Source organism: Lithobates pipiens, unplaced genomic scaffold, assembly GCF_037356315.1.
Source record: "Lithobates pipiens isolate NorthernLeopardFrog02 unplaced genomic scaffold, aLitPip1_a1.2 Scaffold_18, whole genome shotgun sequence".
Classification (NCBI taxonomy): domain Eukaryota; kingdom Metazoa; phylum Chordata; class Amphibia; order Anura; family Ranidae; genus Lithobates; species Lithobates pipiens.
Genome location: NW_027507758.1, coordinates 400,487,422 through 400,512,733, shown reverse-complemented (window position 1 = coordinate 400,512,733; position 25,312 = coordinate 400,487,422). Strand labels below are relative to the sequence as shown.

Sequence of the window (25,312 nt, the reverse complement as noted above, 5' to 3'; positions counted from 1 at the left end):
ATGGGGACAAGGTGCTTTGGGGTGGGGGGGCCGCGCGGCCCCCCCTTCCCCAAGGCACCCCCCATGTTGAGGGCACGCGGCCTGGTACGGCTCAGGAGGGGGGGCGCACTCGCTCGCCCCCCTTTCCTGGCCGGCCGGGTAGCGTGCTCGGACAAGGGTCTGTTGTGGACTTTGGGGGGACCCCCACGCCGATTTTTTTCGGCGTTGGGGTTCCCCTTTAAGTCCATTCCAGGCGGCGGAGCCCGCGACGTCTCCGTCGCGGGCCCCGCCTACCTGCACACGAAATGAGCAGACTTCCCTCCGAGCGGGAACAGTTTGCTCATTTCGAAAGTAGCCTACACACGGGCGGACTGTTCGCTCAAACAAAGTTTCAGCGGACAGTTTTTCGGAATTTCCGAAAGACTTTGTCCGTCAAACTGTCCGCTGAAACTGTCCGCTGAAAGCCCACACACGAGCGGACTGTCCGCCCAAACACTGTTCAGCGGACAAAGTTGGGCGAACAGTCCGCCCGTGTGTACGCGGCCCTATGCTTACCTGCTGTGTGCAGTGCTTATGCACAGAGCAGCCCTGGTCCCCTTCTTCTGGGGTCCCCCGCTGACACTCCAGGCCCCTCCTCTTCAGCAGGTGCTCCTATGGAAAGCTGCTTTCCATGGAGGCACCGTTTTTGCTTGATTGACAATAGTGGGAGCCAATGGCTTCCACTGCTGCACACATGCACATTGCTGGATTGGATCGGGCTCAGGTAAGAAAGAGGGGGGGGGGGGGGAGCTGCAGCACAGAAGGTTTTTCACCTTAACCAGGTCTCTATATTATTTTGTTTAAAAAAGCCTGCTGCTTACAGAGCATGATAGCTCAAGCTGATTTAGCACACAGAAGAATCAGGCCTCATGCACACAAGGTGTTTTTATTCTCTCTTCTAAAAACCTTTTACTACTGGCAGGAAAAAGCAGCTTAAAAAGTGCGCCTACAGCTGTGTATTGGACACGCATCTAAGTGCATCAAGAGTTTAAGCGTTAATGGATGTCTTTAGCCAAAATATTAATTTATTCTGACCTTTGGAATGCAATAAAGCCCAAACGATAGATATGTTTAGGTGTGTCTAATGTTTTTTCTGCTCGTCTCTCCTCCCCACACTCTGGTGATAGATTTTTTTTCAGTCTGTATACGCTCCTCTTCTAAAGCCTGTGAATGGACACATAGGCTAACATAGAGGTGCTTTTACAGGCTAAAAAGAACACGCTAAACGCAAAAAAAGTAATTTTTTTAAGCACAGTGTGCATGATCCTTTACTCATCTTTTATTGCATGGATGTATTTGAGGTTTCAAAGTAAAATACAGACAAAGCAAGCCGCGAAGCAGGCAGCTACTGCAGTGTCACCTCTTTAGCTGACCCATAGTACTCTGGGAATCCTTTGTCATAAATTATATGTTTATTTGTAAACCAAAGATGTGCATATATTGTCAAAGAAACAGAAAGTATCTACATGACATCATAAAACAGCTCTACAGGCACTTGGTCATCCGGGAGTGATCCCCCTGCTGCTACACCTCCTTGTTTTTTTGATTTGTGATGAAAAATGTGACATTTTGTGATAAGAATAATATGCTTTATTTTGGACCTTATCAGGGTGTCTTAAAAATGATATCTGTGAAAAGAATAATCACATAAAATCTATTTATAAATTTGAGTACAAAAACTTCTGTAACAGGTAACATTTTTTACAACCTTGTAGCCATATTTTCAGAGAGAGAAAAAAAGTGGAGATGTTGCAAATAGCAACTAACCAGACAACTTTCAATGTATTATCTGCCCTAGATGATCATGTGACATCTGACTAGTTACTAAGGGCAACATATGCAGTTTCCATTGTCTTCTTTTTATGGAAGTCCCACTGTGTTGTTGCTGCATGTACATTGGGGATCAGCAGGATGTAGTGCACTCATAAATATATTAGCACACTGCAGCTGTATTTGTCTTTTGACTGTGTAGAGCAGTCAAACAATGCATGCTTAAGGTTAGATGACTGCACATGTGTGTCTTCCTAATAAAGTATTTTTGTACTTAACGCGGAGTTCCACCCAGAAATGGAACTTCCACTGATCCTGTTCCTCCCAACCTCCGGTGTCACATTTGGCACCTTTCAGGGAGGAGAGGGGAGCAGATACCTGTCTAATCCAGGTATTTGCTCCCACTTCCGACAAAAGATCCCCGCAGTATCTGGCTCATCTTTCATTTCCCCCACTGTCTTCTGGGAGACACACAGGTCCCAGAAGACAGCAGGGACCAGTCGGAACATGCAGCGCGACCTGCCCATGCGCAATAGGGTAACAGGTTGTGAAGCTACAAGGCTTCACTTTCTGATTCTCTTACTTAAGATGCCGGTGCCTCCACCCAAAAACGATGGACGGGTCGGGTTCGGGTGAGAACATCGCGGGCGCCCTGGACAGGTAAGTATCCTTATTTTAAAAATCAGCAGCTGCAATATTTCTAGCTGCTGATTATTTTTATTTTTTTTGCAGGCGGAAATCCACTTTAAGCTTACTTCTTTAGTTGAATTCTTTCGTTAAAAATAAAATGTACTAAAAAAAACACTGTTGACTTCTCTTTTGAAAAATGCAAGTTGCTTGGTTGTCATGGTAATGTAATAGTGTAAATAAGTATGTAGATCGCAACTTATGACTTTGTGCCGACATGCCTAGTTCGCATATTTGTTCTGAGTAATTCAAATATTGAACCTAAAAATAGTAATTTAGCATTTTTAGAGGAAGGTTATTGCTGCCTTTATATTTTTCTTGAAACAAATTTGCTTTAATTTTTTCAGATTCTATTAGGGAGATCTGTGTTTGGTTACTTTTGGGGGTTCTATTAGAAAGATCTCTGCATTTGAGTTCCTGGGTTTGCACACATGCTTTGATCATTATGAAGTCTTCTCATGCTACACGTTGAATGTTTTATTCATTTTATATTATAAAGAATGCAGTAATATAGTAGCTAGGATAGCTTGTCTATCAGTAGCTGGCATATACAAAGGTGGATGGGGACACCCAAAGCAACAAGGTGGATAAGAACAGTAGGAAATGAAGACACGATATTCACCAATTTTGTGACAAATAACCGACGCCCCGTTAAATGCACAAATACAAGCGCTAACACCCCAAATTTGTGTGTTTATTTCTTCTGGGGACTGTGGAATTTATTTGGCTCCTATTCAGCAGCTGCTTTAAATATGGTTTTATATCAAATAAAACCCACTCAGTATCACAGAAAATCTATAAAATTAATCAATACACCAAACGATAAATTAATCCATCAATAGAGAAACCGCGCATAATACTACGTTTACAAGGAATGATTATTAAGTGCAAATAGCTGTTCAGATCAAAAGTATTAATCATGCACGAACTCGTAGTGTGCATTCAGTCTATAAATTCACAGTCTGTATCCAAACATGTAGTCCATCTCCAATATTCAATTATTATCCCTTGATGAGAAATCCAATCAGGGAGGGATCTGACACAGTTCTTTAGATTTATAACATATATTGCACCTCTGCCCGAAATACACCTCCACGCGTGCACTCCACACACACAACACGCTGGAGGATCTGTGAAAATGAGAAATCCCCCTTTGGCATTACTCTTACCAGACTCAGCTGGTTTCACAAGCCTTATCGGACACTCTTGTTAGCTCTTAGTCCAGGTCTCCATCAACATCATATGTCGGATATTCAGGATCTCAGAGAAGGGCAATCATAAAAAACACATATAGTGTAATTCCGTCACATAATAAGTCCAGGTCTCCACCCTGGAACCATACGATACTAGCACAGCAGTATTGACAGGAGAGAGGAAGGAGAGTCGTCCAGACCGGGAGCTATCAGCGGGGAACAACTTACAGCTGAGGGCAGTAGGACTATCCTTCAACCTGGTTGATTCAACAAGCTGTGTATATATAAGATCCAATGCTCTGAAAGATTTTATGTTTGTGAGTGCAATGTTTGATGGTCTTTTACTAAATAATTTTTTTTTATTATGTGACGGAATTACACTATATGTGTTTTTTATGATTGCCCTTCTCTGAGATCCTGAATATCCGACATATGATTAATACTTTTGATCTGAACAGCTATTTGCACTTAAAGCGGTTTTGTACTCAAAATTGCAACTTAATGTTATTTAAATCACTTTGGACCATATATGCTGAAATGACCATTAAAAAAAATTATTATGCAGTAATTTATTAGTAATTATTATAATGTCTTCCGGGCTCTCCTCCCGTGGGAGTAGGCATGTTTATCGCCTTTCCCCGGCTTCACAAAGACCCCTGGGAGCTTTGTTAGACTCTTCCCAAGAATCCGTGGGGGACGCCGTCTTGCCGAAATCTCGTGAGATTCCGGCGACGCTGCCCGTTGTGATGGCAACCCGAAATTCTACGGCGCTGCTCACTGATATCACTGAGCATGCACGGGATCGAGCGGTGAATGCTGAGAGCACAGCATTCAACGCATCCAGGAAATCAGTGATTGTGGGCTTCATATGCCCACAATAAAAATGGAAACCGCCGGGAGGAATTTAAATAAGTTTACCTCACGGACGAAATCGGCAAGCAATGGATATAAAAGCTGCAAGAAGTTAGTGATAGCATAATACTTTAAACGTATAGCGATGAGACACAAAGAAAGAAAATTATAGGTCAGCAGAATCCCGCTTTAATAATCATTCCTTGTAAACGTAGTATTATGCGCTGTTTCTCTATTGATGGATTAATCTATCGTTTGGTGTATTGATTCATTTTATAGATTTTCTGAGGAAATGAAGACAGTGGAGTCCCCACTGTTGGAGTCTCCTAGACAAAAGGGGAAAAACCCGACAAAACCAGGAACTGACTAAACCCAAAAGGCTTCATCTATATACATCCCGCAATAAGTTTAGGCAGATGGACCCGTTAAGATTTTTTGAATAGTCCATGTAGAAGAATTAAATAAATTTTCCTGCAATGCTGCACTAAAAAGGATTTATGTTTTTTAAATGTGGGAATCGCATTCGAGTTTTGGCTTGATAGACTTTATTTACTTTGGTTCTGTTGGTTTAACCACTTCAGCCCCAGAAGATTTTACCCCCTTCCTGACCAGAGCACTTTTTGCGAAACAGTACTGCGTCGTTTTAACTGACAATTACGCAGCCACGCGACATGCACCCAAACAAAATTTACATCCTTTTTTCCCCACAAATAGAGCTTTCTTTTGGTGGTATTTGATCAAATCTGCGTTTTTTTTGTTTTGTTTTTTGTGCTATAAACAAAAAAAGTGTGACAATTTTGAAAAAAAAGCAATATTTTTAACTTTTTGCTATAATAAATACCCCCCCAAAAATATATCTTTCTCAGTTTAAGCCGATATGTATTCTTCTACATATTTTTGGTAAAAAAAAAAAATCGCAATAAGCGTTTTTTTCTATTAGTAATGGCAGCGATTTGCAATTTTTATCATGACTGCGACATTGCGGCGGACACATCGGACACTTTTGACACAATTTTGGGACCAGTGACATTTATACAGCGATCAGTGCTATAAAAATGCACTGATTACTGTGTAAATGACACTAGCAGGGAAGGGGTTAAACACTAGGGGGCGATCAAGGGGTTAAGTGTGTCCTAGGGAGTCATTCTAACTATGGGGGGGTGGGCTCACTACAACATGACAGAGATCACTGCTCCCGATGACAGGAAGCAGTGGATCCCTGTCATGTTGTTAGGCAGAATAGGGAAATGCAGGCGCGCAAGCGCCCACTAAGTCGTATCTTAAAGGGGACATACAGGTACACCATTTGCCCAGCTGTGCCATTGTGCCGACGTACATTGCCGCGTGCAGGTCGGCAAGTAGTTAAGGATTATAACAGCACGAATTAAAGCAGGGGTTCCCTACCTTTTAAGGAGCGAGGGCCACTTTAGCGACTTGGTAGCCGGCCGCGAGCCACAATGAGCGGAGCGGACAGATGGCTTGTCCGTGTACACTCTGCTTATGCAGAGCAGACACAGACACTCTATGGGCCCTCTGATCCGATCCGCCTAGACACAAGTCCGTTTACATCTGCCGCTCTATAGAGGTGAATAGAAGGTCCGATTGGGTTCACCTATGGAAAAATGGACAGGTGAACCCGATCAGACAGATCGTGTGAAAAGGGCCTAAGGCTGCTTTTACACTAATGCACTGCGATTTACCTGCACCTCAACTGACCTCAATCTTTACTTCTTCTTCCCCAGGATTCTTGCAGGTATCGCTGGCTGCTGCTGTCTCCCAGGCAGATATGGCTGGTGGGTATTGCTGACTGGTACTAATGGCGGGTACTGCTGGTAGGTTCTGCTGGCTGGTACAGCTGGTGGGTACTGATGGTGGGTACAGCTGGCTGGTACTGCTGGCTAGTACTAGTTCCCAGCCCACCAACCGTGAGCATCAGTGTGACAGGAGCTGGTGCTAGAGGAAGCATGCGGCTGCAGTAGAGAGTAGAGCCGAAGCTTCCTGTATAGCTCTTGTCACAGGCAGCATCGGCTCTGCGTTCCTCTAGCACCGGCTCCATTCTTCACACTGATGCTCAGGGATGGTGGGTTGGGACCCCCTGATCTGGGCTTGCCGACTTGCCATCCCAGACCAGGGGGTAGCAGGCCACATCAGAGGGCGCCACTGGCTACATGTGGCCTGTGGGAGCCTGCATTCAATATATCTGGTCTCCCACAGTGCACAGAACATAGAAATGCAATTAAGTTAGTAAATATAAACTGCTAAGTACCTTTTTTTTTTATCAGCAGCATATAGCAGTCTTGTGACTTGTATCAGTGTCTGTTTAAAGCTTGTAGGAGGAGTTTATTTCCGCCTGATCTTCTGTCTGGGCAGTGCTGATGGGCCCTGTGCTGATCACATGCACTCTCCCAAGAAAAAAAAAACTATCTAGCAATACACACCAAACTGAGCATGTGCATGTTTTACAGTAATCCACCCCCACAACAACTGACTGCTGCACATTACTGTATAACTCACCACTGTCCGTTCTCTCCGCACTGTATGAAATATACTACATCCCCTTCTTTGAGGGAAAACGTGCTAGGTGAACATGTTTCAAAACTGCTTCCCACTGAGAAAAGCTTTGACCCCTGAAACAGTAAAATAAACAAGAATACATTTGTTGGATGGGTAATGCAAAAAAATGTATAAAAAATAAAATAAAACATAAAAATCATTTCTCTAAATAGAAAAAAAGTACATGTTGGCTTTGAAAATACAGTAAAAAAAATTATTACTTTTGAATTAGTGGTTTCTTCTTCAATATCAGAAGAGTTTGAAAGTTCTTCATTGCTGGATGGAATAGCAGAAAAATCTTCATATGTTTCTAAGGAATTCAGATGTCTTGGCCAACCTTTAAGAAGATAAAGAAAATATAAAAGATACACCTGTGAAAACCATAGCATAGATTTTGCTCATAATGGGATTTTGGATAAGATTACAGTCATGTTAAAAAGACTTGTTAGACTTGATAGAAACGTTTAAATCTGGTAAAATAAATGAATAGACTGAGGAAATGTGGACATTTGTTTTAGCTAGTTGAAATAGCTATTCACAGTCTTAAACTGGGTATACGCTAATGGAAATTTTGTTCAATGTTTTTTGTTGTAAGAACATTTGTTCTTTTTTAATCAGTTTGGTCAAATCAAGATTTGCTTTCAACAGTGAGAAAAAAAAAAGGAGCAGGATGGAAAATTTTGCTATTACAAATTTCCAATAGTCTATGTGGTTTTCATTTGGTAAGGTTCATTCATTCCATAACTTTTAATGTTGAAAGCAAACAAAACCTTTAACTATTTTCAAACGAGGTTCAAATGTTCTGAGACTTTTCGTAAAAATTTTCTTAAGAATTTTCCTACAAATTTTAGTTTGAAATTCTAATAGTGTATACCCAGCTTAACTTGTGTGTGTGTGTGTGTGTGTGTGTGTGTGTGTGTGTATGTATGTATATATATATATATATATATTTTTTTTTATTTTTTTTTTTTTTTCCACTTCCCTTTAATGCTCGTACACGCGATCAGAAAATCGTACAAAAAATACCACTTTCAAAGCAATCATACAATAATCTAATTGTTAGTACACAGCTTTCAAGAGCCAATCAGGGAAATTCATGCAAGATTATCTGATGGGACAAGCACAAAAGTTAATCTCGCACGATACCAGATCATACGATTTTCGTTTATTTTCGTTTATTTCATACAGTTGCCATTCAAAAACACGATACATTACATCACTTCCTAACTTTTATTCTGTGGTACAAGAATTTTCTGAACTTTATTAACCTCTGCTTTTTCTAAATGTGACTAGTGTGCAAAAAAAAAAAAAGATGTGCAATCATTCATCCAATAATCTCATTGTGTGTACCAGGCATTACTCTGGACACTATATTGCAACCCAAATTTTCAGTTGGGCCTTCAAAAGCCAATCTTCAGGCATACCGGTAAATACACAGCTAAAATGCTTATATGGGAACTGTTTTACCTAACAAAACATGTGTAATTTTTGCAGCCTTGTGATCCAAGCACCCTTACCAGCCACAGTTCACAACTCAAATTACACAGTAGCAGCATCACAGCTTCATTGAGAAACCGCCACCCTGCCGAGTGGACAACGAAAGAGCAGCAGCACACTGATGAGATTTTCCTTCTGTTCCCTCCTTTGAAAAAATATGTACACATGCTCGGAATTTCCGACAACAAGTTTTGTTGTCGGAAAGTTTGAGAACCTGCTCTCAAACATTTGTTGGCAGAAATTCCAACAATAAATGTTCTATGGAGCATACACACGGTCGGACTTTCCAACAACAAGCTCACAGCCAACATTTGTTGTTGGAAAATCCTACCGTGTGTACAGGGCATAACAGGTTTTCATCTAAGATTGCTCTGTATTTGCCTCCACCCATCTTCCCATCAACTCTGACCAGCTACCCTGTCCCTGCTGAAGAAAAGCATCCCCACAACATGACACTGCCACCACCATGTGTCACGTTGGGGATGGTGTGTTCAGGGTGATGTGCAGTGTTAGTTTTTTGGCACACGTAGCATTTTGCTTTTAGGCCAAAAAGTAAAATTTTGGTCTCATCTGACCAGAGCATTTTCTTCCACATGTTTGTTTTGTCTCCCCCATGGCTTCTCGCAAACTGGAAATGAGCTTTCTTTCAACAGTGGCTTTCTTCTTGCCACTCTTCCATAAAGGCCAGATTTGTGGAGTGCACAACTAATTGTTGTCCTGTGGACAGATTTTCCTACCTGAGCTGTGGATCTCTGTAGCTTCTCCAGAGTTTCCATGGGTCTCTTGGCTGCTTCTCTGATTAATGCTCTCTTTGCCTGGCTTGTCCGTTTAGGTGTCAGTTTAGGTGGACGGCCATATATTGGTAGGTTTGCAGTTGTGCCATACTCTATTTTCAGATGATGGATCGAACAGTGCTCCGTGAGATGTTGAAAGCTTGGGATATTTTTTTTTTATAACCTAACTAATTAAACTTCTCTACAACTTTATTCCTGGCCTGTCTGGTGTGTTCCTTGATTTTCGTGATTGTTTGTTCACTAAAGGCTTCACAGAACAGCTGTATTTATGCTAAGATTAAATTACACACAGGTGGAATCTATTTACTAATTAGGTGACTTCTGAAGGCAATTGGTTCCACTAGATTTTAGTTGGGGGTATCAGAGTAAAGGCTTAATACAAATGCAGGCCAACTTTTCACATATTTATTTGTAAAACATTTTGAAAATCATTTATCATTTTCCTTCCACTTCACAATTATGTGCCACTCTGTATTGGTCTATCACATAAAATCCCAAAAAATAAATTTACGTTTTTTGGCTGTAACATGACAAAATGTGTAAAATTTCAAGGGGTATAAATAGTTTTTCAAGGCACTGTATAAAAGGGGTGCAATATTATTCTGTAATTTGTTATGAAATAAATGTTATGTTTATTACTAATTATTTACTAAAATTGATTGTTAACGTAAAAAGTCAGCAGAGGAGGAGGGAATAGGGAGGCAAGAATTCTCCTACCCACTGGACAAATAACTCCACTGTAGAAAGGAAACGGTACAACTGAAATCAGAAGGTTATAAAAATGCATCCAATGGAACGTGCAATACATTCCCTATAGCTCAACAAATCAGTATTACAGATAGAGGGAAATCGTAAACAATTACATTAAAAGATTTTTTTTTTTTTTTTTACAAGTTCCATAAAATTTTTACTTGAAGTTTGTGGAGGGACAAAGGAATTAAGGAATTCTTAAACAGTTGAATCTTACTGCCACTGACAGGAGGTTGGGACAAACAAAAAATCTTACAGAAGCTCTATCATTAAATGTATTTTTTTACTGCTGTGTCTCCAATGAGACAAAGCACATATATCCCATGTTGCTAAGTGCTTTTTAAGTCTGGGTATTAGTATAGACCCACCCTTACCAACTTTCATCTCACGGCCAATTCAGCAACAGCTAAGAAGGAGACAGCCACTTCATAATGGCAGCTTACCTAGGCTCTGAGCACTTTACACAGACAAGCAATGGCAAGAGGAATGCAGAGGCTGACATTCCCCCTTTGATTCTTCCTACCGTTGCTTGTCTGTGAAAAGTGCTCAGAGCTGAGATAAGCTGCTGTTATGAAGCAGCCATCTCCTTCTTAGCTGTTGCTGGTTTGGCCAATGCCAGAGGGGGGTGGGATGGCTCTCAATGGAGCCAGTTCACACATCTCTGGAGCGGCTCTGAAGCAAATTTCACAGGAGTCCTGTGCATCTTCTGGTCCATTTTAGGTCTGAATTCAGCCAGAAATTCGGACCAAAATCATACTTGAAACAGTGAACAGGGACGCACCAGAACCCCTGCTGTGAGCCGCTCCGTACGGCAGGGTGAACCCAGCCTAAAGGAGGACTGATTTGTCTCCAGGCATACCTGGCCTCAATTTACCCATTGCTATGTATGCTGCAACATGGAGACTTTCAAAGATTAGAGTTAGCAACCACACTTCACAGAGGGCCCTCTGTTTTTAATGCAAATTGTTAGACAGTCTGACTTGTTTTTTTGCTGGTTAAGTGGAAATTGTACTGGGAAAAATTATGTTTGCCACGGCTCTGTACCTGGATAGTATTCTGCAGCAAACAAGACAAATACAAACAGGCCCTGCAATCTTAAAGTAGAATTATAGGCAAAACTTTTTTTTTTCATTTTGGATAGAGTATGGGAGGGTTATAACCCTTGTCAGTTTTTTTTTCACCATCTGTGTTCTATTGCTGAGATTTCCCATGACCAAACAGGAAGTGAGAAGAAATCCCTGCAATTAAAGGGAAATCCTTGGGAACCCCTAGGTCACCAGAATTAGTGTTCCCATTAGAACATTTTCTCACTTTTACTTTTCTGGGGACATCCCAAAATGTGGGATTTTCTTTTACTTTCACTTTCAATTGTAATAGTAAACAGGACAAATAGAGAGGGGGAATCTTCCTAATGGGGTGCAGCCAGCAATAAAAGCTGATAAGTGTTCTAATCCCTCTCCAGTCTATCCAAAACTAAAAAAAATGTTGCCTTTAGTTATCCTTTAAGTCCACCCGGTCCAGGTATGGCCTCCAAAGCAGGGGCGGATCCAGGGGGGGGGGCAACAGGACAATTGCCCCCCCCGAAAATATCACACTGTCACCGACTGACTTGCAGGCTGCAGCGCTGCTATGCCCAAGTCTCTCTCTCTGTCTCATCAGCGATCAGCGGCGCAGAGAGAGAGAGAGACTCTGGTGTATTACACAGCGGGACTGGACCAGGAGGAGCTAGGAGGTGGGTGGAGCTGAGCCGTTGGCTTGGCAACCCTGCACTCGTTGCTAGCGCCTGCCCGCCTGGCGTCTAGCAACGAGTGATGTCATTGAGACAGTCACGTGACTCACGTCAGACTCGGAGTCTCAGACTCAGAGCCGACGTCACGTGACAGGAGCTGCCTGGAGGAGCGGTGTAGTGTCATATTTTGCTCCCCATCATAGAATGCTCCCGAAGTGACGTTGCGGCCAGAAATTTAGCACTGCGCATGCGCGATGCGTTCCAAATGCTTGCACATGCGTTTCAGAGGGTTTCCGACAATGTAGGTCAGTGAAACCGTCAGATAATGTCACGGAAGTGAGGGGAGGTAATCGTGACATTAACTTTAGACAGAGCGGCGAAGAGAGAGCAGGTAACTGTGGCTCAGGGAGGGGATTACCTCCCCTCACTTCTCTGACATTATCTGACTGTTTCACTGGTCTGCATTGTTGCAAATCATTTGAAACGCATGGCGCAAGTGTTTGGAACGCATCGTGCATGCGCAGTGCTAAATTTCTGGCTGCAACATCACTTCCGGAGCATTCTGTGATGGGGAGCAAAATATGACACTATAGGGGCACTGTGTGACAGAGGCAGAGCGCCAGCAATCTTCCCTTTATGCGTCCGCCCCTGAGTTTGTTGAGTGTGCTGGCCCCTCCTACCTGCATCACCTCATCCCTCCATCTTGTCCATACTCATCACAATCACTCCCTCCGCCCCGACAGCAGGGAAGTGACGTGGCAAGTGACAATTGGCAACAAATGACAGGTGACATGGCAAGTGGCAATCTGTATCTGGTGGCAGGTGACGTGGCAAGTGACAATCCGCAACGTGTAGCAGGTGACGTGGCAATCTGCAACATGTGGCAGGTAACGTGGCAAGTGACAGTCCGCAATGTGTGGCAGGTGATGTGGAAATCCATATCTGGTGGCAGATGACGTGGAAAGTGACAATCTGCAACATGTGGCAGATGATGTGGCAGTCTGCAATGTGTGGCAGGTGACATGGCAAGTGGCAATCCGTATCTGGTGGCAGATGACGTGGCAAGTGACAATCTGCAAAGTGTGGCAGGTGACATGGCAAGTGACAATCTGCAACATGTGGCAGGTGACGTGGCAAGTGACAGTCCGCAACATGTGGCAGGTGACGTGGAAATCTGTATCTGGTGGCAGATGGTGTGGCAAGTGACAATCTGCAACGTGTGGCAGGTGACGTGCCAAGTGACAATCTGCAACGTGTGACAGGTAACGTGGCAAGTGACAGTCCGCAATGTGTGGCAGGTGACATGGAAATCCGTATCTGGTGGCAAGTGACAATCTGCAACGTGTGGCAGGTGACGTGGCAAGTGACAATCCGCATCTGGTGGCAGGTGGCGTGGCAAGTGACAGTCCGCAACGTGTGGCATGGCAAGTGACGATCTGCAACTGGTGGCAGGTGACACACTCTGGGCTCTCACTGATTCTGCATTATGGTGAGTTGAACCATTTCATTTTATATAACATTCTATATAACAATGTAATAATAAAAATAATGCGCTTCCAACATCCTGACACCATATTAACCATGGTGCCGTCATGATTGAAACGCTAGCACCAGCCATGTCCCCGATAAATTGCCCGCAAAAAAAAAACGTATTTTCTGGCAGTGCCCCTCCCGAGACTAGACTCTGGATCCGCCCCTGCTCCAAAGCTGTTGCTAAGGAATACACTGATCCATATAACTGCTCTGTAGAATGTAGCTCATGCAGCATTTTCGAAGTCCCAGAACAAAATAATATCTACTGTGTAACTGGTATCTGGAGTGAAAAAATAGGAATAAAAAGGCTAGCAAAATATAGTTAGACTTTTTTCAGCAGAGCTGAAGAAAAGACGTCCTAATGTTCTATTTAACTAGCAAAAAAAAAAAAAAAAGCATGATATTTAAATGCGGGGTTATATGACGGCAGGCTTAACAATTTCTGTTTGCCAGTGTTCCAGCCTCCTGTAGGTAGCAGTATACCAAACTGTTTAGGAATTTCTTAAATCCTTTGTCCCTCAATGAAGGATCTAGAAAGTCAGTTTTGTGACAATTCACTCCAGCACTGTGCAAGAATAACTTCTCACAAAATATGAGATCCTCAGCTTTCCAAGAATTCTGCAAGCACACTGAGCAATGTCACCCTCATCTAGGCAACTAGGCTTAAAGACATGGTCTTAAGTATTTTTTTATTTTTTTTGGTAGTTCTCTTCAATTATGCCTTACGATTTTGGATTGAGGGGTGGGGCTACAATATATGGCAGGGGTAGGCAACCTTTTGAGCACATTGTGATGAAAAATGTTTCAGAGAAATTGAGCATGCAGATTTTGTAAAAATGTAAACTTCACACTCTCAATCACGAAAATAACTTTTTATAAAGTAAATGCTGTAAACTACTTTAGTAGTAAGAAATTAACATCCTGCACTCACATCAGCCCTAATACCTGCACCTTCACACATCAGATTACTGTCCCCCCTGCAAATCTGTTTCACTGCTGTAACTCCCTGCAAATCTGCCCCACCACAGTAACCCACTGCACATCTGTTCCACCACTGTACCCCCCTGCTCATCTGCCCCACTACTGTACCACCCTGCTCTTCTGCCCCACCACTGTAACGCCCTTTCTCACTTGCCCCACGACTGTACCTCCTGCACATCTGTCCCACCAATGTATCTCCTTTCTTCTCTGCCCCAACACTGAACCCCCCTTGCTTATTTTTCCCACCACTGTAACCCCCTTCTCATCTGGCCCAATACTGAACCCCCCACTCATCTGTCCCAACACTGTACCCCCTGCTTTTCTGCCCCACCACTGAACCCCCTTCTAATCCCTCCCCCCACTGTACCTCCTGCACATCTGCCCCACCACTGTATACCCTTGCTCTTCTGTCCCACCACTGGAACCCCCACTGTTCATCTGCCCAATCAATGTACCCTTTTCTCATCAGCCCCACCAATGTACCTCCCTGCACATATGCTCCACCACCGTATCCCCATGCTCTTCTGTATCACTACTGAATTACCTTCTCATCTGTCCTAACTCTGAACCCATCTGCGGCACCACTGTAACCTGCTTTCACATCTGCCCCACGACTGTACCTACTGCACATCTGTCCCACCTCTGTTTCCCCTGCTCTCCTGTTCCACCATTGTAATCTCCTGCTCATCTGCCCCACCAATACACCTCCTTTCACATCTGCCCCACTGCTCTACCCCCCCTGCTTTTCTGCCCCAACATTGAACCTCACTGCTCATCTGGCCCAGCACTGTATCCCCCTGCTAATGTAGCTCATCACTGTACCCCTCTGCTAATCTTGTCCATCACTGTACCCCCCTGCTCATCTGGCCCATCACTGTACCCCCCCTGCTCTTCTGTCCCATTGCTGAACCCACTTTTCATCACTTCCTCCACTGTACCTCCCTGCACATCTGCCCCACCACTGTACTACCCTGCACATCTGCCCCACCACTGTACCCCCTGCTCATCTGCTCCACCACTGTACCCTCTTCTCATCTATGATATGCAGAGTGGTGAAAGGAAGCAGAGATGAGACACAGCTACCTGTCCTGGCACATTCATCCTGCTGATCCACCTCTCGCATCCAACCCATGTGCTTGTATGTGATGTCACATACAAGAATATGAAATGGATGCTTAATGATGAGCTCAGGTCAGGGGCATTTTCTGAAAGCAGTGGGCCTGTGTGCAGGATCATAAGTTGGGCCCCTGCAGCTGAGAAAAAGTGGTTGGGTGTGATCTTCATTGTGGTTTATTCTGGCTGTGGCTTAAAGGGACACATAGTGCCGGGGTTCAGTAGTAAGTGATGCAAAGTTTCAGGAGTAATTTCAACAAAGTTCCCAGAAGCTCAACAGTAATTCCACAAATTGTCACCTGATCCCTTCTTTCTGAGATTGGTAGTGGCAACCAAGTGACTAATTTTCCTACAGGTGGTGGATGGGGCTAGCAGGACTGTGATTGGCTTTAGCAGTGGCCAAGACAGCCCTCCTCCTGGAAACAGGGACTGCCCCCCTAGCAGAAATGCACTAAATCTCTTCCCCATCACAAAAGCTGACGATCACAGTTACCGCAAAGCTAGAGAACCAAACAATGTTTCCCATCTTTTCCAATGTGTGGGTTCACAGTGCCTCCCTGTTAGTACAGGTGCGGTGTGGGGAATTCCAAAATTGGAATTCATTAGTGTCTCACTGACACTTCCCTGCGCTGCTCTGCTGATGGGGAGGGAGTCGAGTGCCGGTAAAAGAGGGTTTGAGTGCCGCGGGTTGCCTACCCCTTATATAGGGTTTACCTGCTACAACTGCAGACTGCAAGGTCTACTTTAAAGTTACTAGCCTACGTTTTGATGTGGGCCCTAAAACACCTAAAATCTTTTTTTTTTTTTTTTTTTTTTTTTTTAGCTAATTGTATTTCAAACATACATTTGTGAGTGTGTACATTATCAGCACATTCATACAAAATTTTCACCTGATTTTCCATGTAACTGATCACATTCTTATACAATGTACACTTCCTGCAACCAAGCTGCTAATATCATGATCACTCTGTGATGGAAATAATTAACAGCAAAAGCTTTCTGATGCCAATCACAAAATTCACAAAGTAACCTGGACATGAAGGGGTTGAAATGAAACCATCAAGAAGACTGAAATACAGAAGTGGGAAGTGGATACAGTTTGAGCAAACCATGAAAATATTTGTAAAGTATGTAGCCACGAGCAAAGATAACAGAGATAACATAAGTAACCACATACAAAGACAATCATGCAAGAACATATTAAGTACATTACAATATATATATACCTTCTAGACCCAAGGGAGTGGGGTCGCTCTTTATTTCATGTCTCTTTGCTTTCACATCAGGACCAAGAGGACCTAATAGTGGACAAACATGAAAAAGTGCAAGGCTGTTGAACTTATGAACTGTGTAATTATCAAGGATTGAAAAGGTGAATTGTCTGTAAACCACATAGCTCATCGCTGTCTTGAAATGTCAACAGTAAAATATGCACTGTGCTACATTACAAATGTAAAAGATAGATACTCCCACTGAGTACAATTTCAATATGACAACACAAATTTTTCTAAACAATCTTTCATCAGAAATGACATCTCTGTGTTTTCAAATATAGTCTCTCACAAAAGTGAGTACACCCCTCACATTTTTGTAAATATTTTATTCTATCTTTTCATGTGACAACACTGAAGAAATTGCACTTTGCTACAAGGTAAAGTAGTGAGTGTACAGCTGGTATAACAGTGTAAATTTGCTGTCCCCTCAAAATAACTCAACACACAGCCTTTAATGTCTAAACCGCTGGCAACAAAAGTGAGTACACCCCTAAGTGAATATGTCCAAATTGGGCCCAATTAGCCATTTTCCCTCCCCGGTGTCATGTCACTCATTAGTGTTACAATGTCTCAGGTGTCACTCTCTCATACTGGTCACTGGAAGTTCAATATGGCACCTCATGGCAAAGAACTCTCTGAGGACCTTAAAAAAAGAATTGTTGATCTACATAAAGATGGCCTAGGCTATAAGAATTTTGCCAAGACCCTGAATCTGAGCTGCAGCACGTGCCCATGACTATAAGAGGACAAGTTCCACTCAGAACAGGCCTCACCATGGTCACCCAAAGAAGTTGAGTGCATGTGCTCAGCGTCCTATCCAGAGGTTGTCTTTGGGAAATAGACGTATGAGTGCTGCCAGCATTGCTGCAGAGGTGGAGGGGGTGGGAGCCTGTGAATGCTCAGTCTGTCAATGCCTGTCAATGCTTGGCCTGTCAATGCTCAGACCATACACCGCACACTGCATCAAATTGGTCTGCATGGCTATTGTCCCAGAAGGAAGGATCTTCTAAAGATGATGCACAAGAAAGCCCACAAACCGTTTGCTGAAGACAAGCAGACTAAGGACATGGATTACTGGAACCATGTGCTGTGGTCTGATGAGACCAAAATAAACTTATTTGGTTCAGATGGTGTCAAGCGTGTGTGGCGGCAACCAGGTGAGGAGTGCAAAGACAAGTGTGTCTTGCCTACAGTGAAGCATGGTGTTGGGAGTGTCATGGTCTGGGGCTACATGAGTGCTGCAGTTCGTTGAGGGGACCATGAATGCCAACTATAGTGAAGCGGGGCATGACCCCATCCCTTCAGAGACTGGGCTGCAGGGCAGTGTTCCAACATAATAACAACCCCAAACACACCTCCAAGACGAACACTGCCTTGCTAAAGAAGCTGAAGGTAAAGATGATGGACTGGCCAAGCATGTCTCCAAACCTAAACCCTATTGAGCATCCTCAAATGGAAGGTGGAGGAGCGCAAGGTCTCTAACATCCTCCAGCCCTGTGATATCATCATGGAGGCGTGAAAGAGGATTCCAGTGGCAACCTGTGAAGCTCTGGTGAATTCCATGCCCACAAGGGTTAAGGCAGTGCTGGGAAATAATGGTGGCCACACAAAATATTGACACTTTGGGCCCATTTTGGATATTTTTACTTAGGGGTGTACTCACTTTTGTTGTCCTGCGGTTTAGACATTAATGGCTGTGTGTTGAGTTATTTTGAGGGGACAGCAAAGTTACACTGTTATACAAGCTGTACACTCACTACTTTACACTGTAGCAAAGTGTAATTTCTTCAGTGTTGTCACATAAAAAGATATAATAAAATATTTACAAAAATGTGAGGAATGTACTCACTTTTATGAGATACTGTATATGTGAAATCAAAACTTTTTTTGTTCATTTTGGGTAATTGAGTCTTGAGTTCAAATCTATTTATTTAGTCATCATTGGCACATTAGTTTGATTTTCCTCCTCTCCCTGCCTAGTAGAGACACAACAGGAAGTGGGGGAAATTCTGTCAGACAACCGTCATAGCAACAAAGGTGCAAAACAAGGAAGACTTCCTCTTTATTCCTGTCCCAATTACAGCTTGAGCTTTTGGATTTTTCCTCACTTTCAGTTCCGCAATGGTTACTCTTACAAAAAGTGAAGGTGAATTTTCCCAGAGAGGACACAGACAGCAAAAATACCAATAAGCAATAAGCCATGTTTAAAGGGTAACTTCACTTTCATAGAAAAAATATGGCAAATAAAATATAATATAGCATTTACAATTGCTACATAGGCATGCTGTAATTTAATGTCCAACTAAAGATATAAGCACCTCATCCCTAAATGTAATAATGTGCATTTGTTTTTATTGTATTGTGTTCTGTTTTTTTTTTCTTGCTCTTAGTAACCCTGCTCAACAACACCCTTTGACACTCTGAGGAAACTACAAATGTGAAACGCATTGGTTTATTCATCATCTTCCCTCCTCATCTATGTATTGCATACACGTGAAATATTTACTTTATCAATTATTGTAATTGGTTTATGAGGGATGATGACACTTCAGGATGGCTAAGCTGTTTGTATCTTATCTTTCATGTATTTTAGGTGATTATTTCCCCAAAAATGTTTTAACAATAAATTGTAATAAAATTCTTGTTTTTATCAATATGACTCTTTAAGATGAAATGTTAATAAAAATGTACCGTACTTTCTTGTTAATGAATGTAATTTCCTGCCTTTGTGATTGGCTCCCTTATTTTACCAAAAGTCTGCACTAAGTTACAAAGCATATTTTAGGCACCCCAATGCAATAGGAATTTCAGTTTTGGTGAGATACTCCCAAAGAGTTAAATACTTCTAAAGACCTTTAAACAAGGCCAATTTATAGACTGTGCAGCTTTTCTCAATGGAACGCCGAGAGTGCTGAAAAGGACATGGTGAAGCAAACAGCTATTTTTTCAGAATAACAAAAAGGTTGGAATCTGTTACAAAGTTTGTTAAAATTTCTGCAATGGACATAGATCACCCAGAGGGGATTGTTTTTCTCAACAAAAGTGGAGTTACTCTTTAAATTAAATGGATGGTTAATCTAAAGTTGGAGAACTACTGTCAGATTTATTAAGCAGGAATCTCAAGGTGCCTACAAATAGTTTCAAAGAAGGTGCCTGATTGAGGTCAATGTTGTAATCTGCAGGTCAGTTTGCATAACAGAATGTACCCTGAAAGCTACGTATAGGTAAATTCAGACACTTCTAGCTGCTTTTTTTTTATTAAATTACTTTTTATTATAGTTTTTCAGTAGTGTAAAAAAAAAAAAAAAAAAAAAACACACCATCACAAAAAATATGCTTGTGCTTCTCTATTGGTTTTAGAAGTTTCTGAGATCATTTCTAATTCACTGAATGTGCATCCGACCTGCAATTAACCTCCTTCAAACCTGCATTTGACTTGTTTATGCTGCTTTTGCATTTCCATAGATGTACATGGGGGGGAGAAGAAGTTCTGATGCAGACAAAAGCCAATTGACATTGGCCCTTAGAGCAAGCACAGATGTACTGGCTACAAAAATAATAAACTAATATTGGGTTTGCACTAGGCAACATGCTATCCAGGACAAAGTTTCCATCTGAATGCAAACTTTTCCTATTTACAGTACATGGGCCTGTGCCCCTCTCCCCTGCAAAGCAATAGTAAACTGCAGCATTTAGAGAAATAAAAATTCCCTGCAAGGCAACAACATAATGTGCTAGTATGCATCGAGAGGGGATTGACAGGGTAAATTGAATAGCCATTTTATTTATCAAACATTTATTTATGATTATCAAACATTTATTTTTCTGAATAAATAGATATATTGGGTGTATATTTTCCTAGAAGTCATAGTGTGTAACAACTGTCTTGGTTGTGTTCAAATGCTATTTACACCTCCTGGGAAGATTGCTATCTCTGCCTTTGAAGACCTTTTCCTCCAAGGAGCCAAACTATTGGAAGTAACAAGCTTATGTGAACAGCTATTCGCAAATCAATGAATGTCATGAAACTTCAGAGAAAGTCCCACCTATCCTAGGCCACATAAATTGTATTACAAGTCCTTAGCCCGTTAGAGCAATTCATTTGAAACCAACAGTATGTATTTGTGTTGCTCTCCATGCATCTGGGTAAGTACATGCATGTATTATAAATACATCTATTTTTCAATCTGGCTTCAACAGTCAAAATGTTACTGAAACCCACTAGTTTTGGGGTTTCCCTTACCCAATGCATACTAGCACATTATGACACATACCTGAAAAACTAAGCTCTCCAGCGGTGCGCTGTCATCGTTGACAGGGCTTCCATCATTACCCGGTCTTCCTGCTGGGTTCGCGGGCTCAGGCAGCTTGAATTGCTGAGCTGCGATGACGTCACCCCCGCACATGCGAGTGGGAATCGTGACACAGAGCACTGAAGAAATGTCATTCCTTCAGAGTACATGCACCAGTAATGTCACCATCTGCCAAAAGATTGAATATCTTCTAAATAGTGCATGTTTAGGAGATATTAATTTTACCTACAGGTAAGCTTATAATAATGTAATATAGTAGAAATTTACAAAGCAGACATTACTACTGCTTTAACTTTGGGGGACTATTGTGATTGTGTTTTCCATATGTTACCCTGATTGTAGGTAAGATTTGTTTTCACCAACTAATAAAGATTACTTATCTCGTTGCAGCACTGACCCCTTTGCATGTTTTGTCGTTTAAAAAAAAAAAAAAATCAGGCTATAGAACTAAAACTGTAGTACATAACTCCCAAAATAGACAATTTGCCCAAGGGACATTTGAGAGTGGTGCTAAGTAAAATAGGGCAGCAAATGTATAAAAATACAAAATGTATTTCAATTCACATAAAAAAAACATATACGTTCACATTATTTGTGTAGAAGTAAGGTCACCGTTTTACCAATGTACATTCAAGATGCCAACATAATTAATCAATCATTGTTTATTTGCAGACACTGTAATCTCTATGCATTTTCACTTTTAAAAGTCCATTGGGCAAATTGTCTTTTTTGGTTGCTCTGGTCTGATCAAGGGGGGCCTTTGTTTGTCTGTAGTAAATAACTCAACAGAGTTCAAAGCAAGTTTCACTTTATTTTTCAACTACACATATAATTGAAAGAAATGAATCACTAAACTGCTTATGTTAATTCTGAACTAAACCCACATATACTTCTGCAGCCAAACACAGTGCAATCTTAGCCTCTATCTGCAGTTGCCACAGTTCTGCACAACTGATTAGCCACCAGCCATTTGAGAGCTTGACATTTTGGGTTAAGAGTTGACATAAGCACGATGACAATTGTGATGTTATCACCAGAGTCTTGAGTTAAATACAGCATACACTACACTACACATGTACGTACACTAGTAGGCAGAATTTAAATAAAATCACTGCAGAAAACAACATTAGTATTGTTGATTAACCACTTCAGCCCTGGAAGAATTTAACCCCTTCCTGACCAGAGCACTTTTTGCGATTCGGCACTGCGTCGCTTTAACTGACAATTGAGCGGTCGTACGACGTGGCTCCCAAACAAAATTGACGTCCTTTTTTCCCCACAAATAGAGCTTTCTGTGTTTTTTATTTTTTGCTCTATAAACAAAAAATAATTTTTTACATTTTGCTATAATAAATATCCCCCCAAAAATATATAAAAAAACATTTTTTTTCTCCTCAAATTAAGCCGATATGTATTCTTCTACAAAAAAAATCGCAATAAGCGTTTATTGATTGGTTTACGCAAAAGCTATAGCGTTTACAAAATAGGGGATAGTTTTATGGCATTTTTATTAAGATTTTTTATACTAGTAATGGCGGTGATCAGCGATTTTTATTGTGACTGAAACATTATGGCAGACACATCTGACATTTTTTAAACATTTTTGGGACCATTGTCCTTTATCCAGCAATCAGTGCTATATAACTGCACTGATTCCTGTGTAAATGACACTGGCAGTGAAGGGGTTAACCACTAGGGGGCATTGTAGGGGTTATGTCCTGGGGAGTGATTCTAACTGTGGAGGGAGGTGGCTACGTGTGACACGTCACTGATCTCTGCTCCCGATCACAGGGAGCAGAGATTAGTGACACTGTCACTAGGCAGAATGGGCAGATGCTTGTTTACATTAGCATCTCCCCGTTCTTCCTCTCCGTGAGACGATCGCAGGTATCCCCATGGGCGCCTCTTAAAGGGCAATGTACAGGTATGTTAGTTTGCCTGTACGGGTACTTCTGCCGACATATATTGGTGTGAGGCGGTCGGCAAGCGGTTAAGGATTTATTAACAATTATTGAGCATTCCTAACTTTATCTTAAAGGGCAACTCTACTTTCATGGAAAAAACAATACAGAACTTAAAAAAAAAATAGAATAGCATATACAATTGCTAAACAAACTATATTGTAATTTAACCACTAGCTGGCCAGCCGCCGCAGTTGTACTGTGGCAGGTTGGCACGGCTGCACAAATCGCCGTAGTTATACACTGTTCCTTTAAGACATCATAGCAGACGCACTCGCTGCTGCGTGTCCCCGGAGACGATGCATGTGCCAGGTGGGTGCAATGTTCGCTGGGCACACTGGATCGCTCGTGACAGAACAAGAATGGGGGGATGTGTGTGTGTAAACACACAAATCCTGGTTCTCTCAGGAGAGAGGAGACAGATTGTGTGTTCCTACTAAGTAGGAACATCGATTGATATCCTCCCTCAGGCAGTCTCATCCTCCCTACAGTTAGAAAACACCAAAGGAACATAGGGGTTACCCTTGATCACCCTCTAGTGTTAACCCCTTCCCTGCCTGTGACATTTATACAGTAATCAGTGGCTATTTTTAGCTCTGAATGCTGTATAAATGTAAATGGTCCCAAAATAGTGTCAAAAGTGCCCAATCTGTCGAAGTCCTGATAAAAATCGCAGATCGCTGCCATTACTAGCAAAAACATAATAATAATAATAAAAATTACCTAAATATATCCCCTATTTTGTAGACGCTATAGCTTTTGCGCAAACCAATCAATATATGCTTATTGCGATTTTCTGTTACCAACATTTTATAGAAGAATACATATCAGCCTAAACTGATGAAGAAATTAGTTTTTGTTTTTTTTTGGATATTTATTATAGCAAAAAGTACAAAATATTGTGTTTTTTTTTTTTTTTAAATTGTTGCCCTTTTTTTGTTTATAGTGCAAAAAATAAAATCTGCAGAGGTGATCAAATACCACCAAAAGAAAGCTCTATTTGTGGGGAAAAAGGGACATAAATTTAGTTTGGGTACAGCGTCACATGACTGCGCAATTGCCGGTTAAAGCGAGGCAGTGGCGTATAGCAAAAAATGGCCTGGTCAGGAAGGGGGCAAATCCTTCCGGGGCTGAAGTGGTTAATAATATAAAAAAAATAAAACTTTTAATTTCAATCTGCCACATTGTAATTTCTGTAAAATTCAATGCAATATGGCAACCTGGAGGCATTCCATACAACATTGCTATGCAGAACACCTCCAAAAATGTAATGTATTGCTTTTATGATTGGCGCGTTGATTTTTCCAGAAGTCTGCACTAGGATGTAAGTAAGACTATAGGCATCTTCTGCAACAAAAATGTAATTTTTGGTGAAAACTTTCTAAGGGTTTATTACTTCAAAAGGGCGCACAAGGTGATTATAATGAACCAGACCATCCCATTCATAATTATTGTCCAAAGGACATGGTCAAATGAACAACTATTTCTTCAGAGCAGAATCGGGTAGAAATCTGCAACAAAATTTGTTAAAATTCTTACAATGTACATTAGTCACCCAGAGGGGATTTTTTTTTTCTCAACAAAAGTGGAGTTACTCTTTAAGATCACTATATACTATTTTCATTGAGCCTGCTGTCTAGCGTCTTCTATTTTTTATTAAAAAGATGTTGGGTGGGAGGGGGTGACTGGGCTAGTGATGTAGTGAATTGTGGCCTGATAAAAACATGTGAAATTTGCATAGTGTATGGTAAGCTTTGGTTCTACTTTAAATGTTTTATGAATAATTTGTCATGAATCAAGATTTTTAATTCAGTTATTATTTTATTTAATGTTTTTAAGCAGTTTTTGCTGCTTTCTATTTACTGCCATCTTGATTTACACAAATGTTTGCTTCGCTAGCAGTTATATTTAATTATTTCTCGTTTCCTTTTTTCCTTAGAAATACAGGTTTCAGTATATAATCTAACATTCTGGCTATTTTTCTTCCTAAGCATCCCTTTAAGCTAATATTTAGGCTTGTGTCGATGGGTAAATGTAGGTTGCTTTCAGATGCCTTTTAGCTGTCTTTTCAGATGAGTCTGAGACAGTGCATAGATAGAGAAAAGCAGCTCTGATAAGAACAAAAGCCCTTATTTTTTTCTGGATCAACCTCTATTCTTTTTATTTTCATTTTTGAAAAAAACACCTTTACTAACATAGCAAATAAATCAATAGACCTCTGTGATTTCCAAAATCTGATGTGGATGTCACTGGTGGTATTTCTCTGGCTTAAAGAAAGCTCCTTAAAGATGTGA

At 41.5% G+C, this 25,312-nt stretch overlaps 1 protein-coding gene across 5 annotated transcripts in view; it reads right to left on the bottom strand.

The window, feature by feature from the left end:
* Positions 1–25,312, bottom strand: part of MCF2L2 (MCF.2 cell line derived transforming sequence-like 2) — a 493,994-nt gene that overhangs the window by 44,215 nt on the left and 424,467 nt on the right. For all 5 annotated transcript variants that reach the window (XM_077487886.1, XM_077487887.1, XM_077487884.1 and 2 more), the window contains 3 exons: positions 16,697–16,768; positions 7,295–7,410; positions 7,035–7,147 (listed from right to left, as the gene is read on the bottom strand). In XM_077487886.1, coding sequence (XP_077344012.1) covers positions 7,035–7,147; positions 7,295–7,410; positions 16,697–16,768 — 301 coding nt within the window. The remainder of the gene's footprint in view (positions 1–7,034; positions 7,148–7,294; positions 7,411–16,696; positions 16,769–25,312) is intronic.